This window comes from Lepidothrix coronata, unplaced genomic scaffold, assembly GCF_001604755.1.
Source record: "Lepidothrix coronata isolate B3197 unplaced genomic scaffold, Lepidothrix_coronata-1.0 Scaffold785, whole genome shotgun sequence".
Lineage (NCBI taxonomy): Eukaryota > Metazoa > Chordata > Aves > Passeriformes > Pipridae > Lepidothrix > Lepidothrix coronata.
Window position 1 is genome coordinate 8532 of NW_016690965.1, and position 1960 is coordinate 10491.

General features: G+C 68.2%; 1 protein-coding gene across 1 annotated transcript in view; it reads right to left on the bottom strand.

Annotated features, from left to right (window-relative positions):
- LOC108510393 (epoxide hydrolase 3-like) overlaps nt 1–813 on the bottom strand; it is a gene marked incomplete at its 3' end in the record, with an annotated part of 8719 nt that extends 7906 nt beyond the window's left edge. Inside the window, exon 1 of the mRNA XM_017840071.1 lies at nt 773–813. Coding sequence (XP_017695560.1) covers nt 773–813 — 41 coding nt within the window. The remainder of the gene's footprint in view (nt 1–772) is intronic.
- Between the last annotated feature and the right edge of the window lie 1147 nt (nt 814–1960).

Below are 1960 nucleotides of genomic sequence, written 5' to 3' on the forward strand. Positions count from 1 at the left end.
CCAGAGTGACCAGAGGGTCACCAGGGACACCACGGGGTCACCAGGGGGACCAGAGTGACCAGAGGGTCACCAGGGACACCACGGGGTCACCAGGGTGACACCAGAGTGACCAGAGGGTCACCAGGGGCACCATGGGGTGACCAGGGACACTACGGGGTCACCGGGGTGACCAGAGTGACCAGGGTGACCCCTGAGTGACCAGGGTGACCATGGTGATGCCAGGGTGACCAGACTGACCAGGGTGACCTCAGTGCCCCCAGGAGGACCCTCAGTGACCCCATAGTGACTGTGGTGACCCCAGGGTGCCCCTCAGTGACCCCTGGGTGACCGTGGTGACCCCAGGGTGACCTCAGTGAGCCCTAGGTGACCCCTGGGTGACCATGGTGACCTCATGGTGACTGTGGTGCCCCCAGTGACCCCCCCGGGGTGGCACCCACCAGTTCTGGGGGACGTCGTGCAGCAGCACCAGGGGGGCCGTGGTGACCCCGGGGTGAACAGAGTGACCCCTGGGTGACATCAGTGACCCCTGGGTGACCCCTGGGTGACTGTGGTGACCCCAGGGTGACGCTCAGTGACCCCAGGGTGACCCTCAGTGACCCCATGCTGACCGTGGTGCCCCCAGTGCCCCCCTCTGGGGTGGCACCCACCAGAACCAGGGGGGACGTGGTAACCCTGGGGTGCCCTCAGTGCCCCCAGGGTGACCCTCAGTGACCCCTGGGTGACCGTGGTGACCCCAGGGTGCCCCTAGTGCCTCCCCTGGGGTGTCACCCACCAGTTCTGGGGGAATCCGTGCAGCAGCACCAGGGGGACCATGGTGACCCCGGGGTGACCAGAGTGACCCCTGGGTGACCTGAGTGACCCCTGGGTGACCCCATGGTGACCGTGGTGACCCCAGGGTGCCCCCAGTGCCCCCTCCCCGGGGTGCCACCCACCAGTTCTGGGGGAATCCGTGCAGCAGCAGCACCAGGGGGACCGTGGTGACCCCGGGGTGACCAGAGTGACCCCTGGGTGACCTCAGTGACCCCGGGGTGACCGTGGTGACCCCAGGGTGCCCCCAGTGCCCCCCCCGGGGTGCCACCCACCAGTTCTGGGGGAATCCGTGCAGCAGCACCAGGGGGGCTGTGGTGACCCCAGAGTGACCTGAGTGACCCCTGGGTGACATCAGTGACCCCTGAGTGACCTCTGGGTGACCTCAGTGACCCCAGGGTGACCAGAGTGACCCCTGGGTGACCTGAGTGACCCCTGGGTGACCCCTGGGTGACCGTGGTGACCCCAGAGTGACCAGAGTGACCCCTTGTGACATCAGTGACCCCTGGGTGACCCCTGGGTGACCGTGGTGACCCCAGGGTGCCCCCAGTGCCCCCCCCCGGGGTGCCACCCACCAGTTCTGGGGGAATCCGTGCAGCAGCAGCACCAGGGGGGCCGTGGTGACCCCAGAGTGACCTGAGTGACCCCTGGGTGACATCAGTGACCCCTGGGTGACCCCATGGTGACCGTGGTGACCCCAGGGTGCCCCCAGTGCCCCCCCCGGGGTGCCACCCACCAGTTCTGGGGGAATCCGTGCAGCAGCACCAGGGGGACCGTGGTGACCCCGGGGTGAACAGAGTGACCCTTGGGTGACATCAGTGACCCCTGGGTGACCCCATGGTGACCGTGGTGACCCCAGGGTGCCCCCAGTGCCCCCCCCGGGGTGCCACCCACCAGTTCTGGGGGAATCCGTGCAGCAGCAGCACCAGGGGGGCCGTGGTGACCCCAGAGTGACCAGAGTGACCCCTGGGTGACCTGAGTGACCCCTGGGTGACCTGAGTGACCCCTGGGTGACCCCATGGTGACCCCAGGGTGCCCCCAGTGCCCCCCCCGGGGTGCCACCCACCAGTTCTGGGGGAATCCGTGCAGCAGCAGCACCAGGGGGGCCGTGGTGACCCCAGAGTGACCAGAGTGACCCCTGGGTGAACTGAGT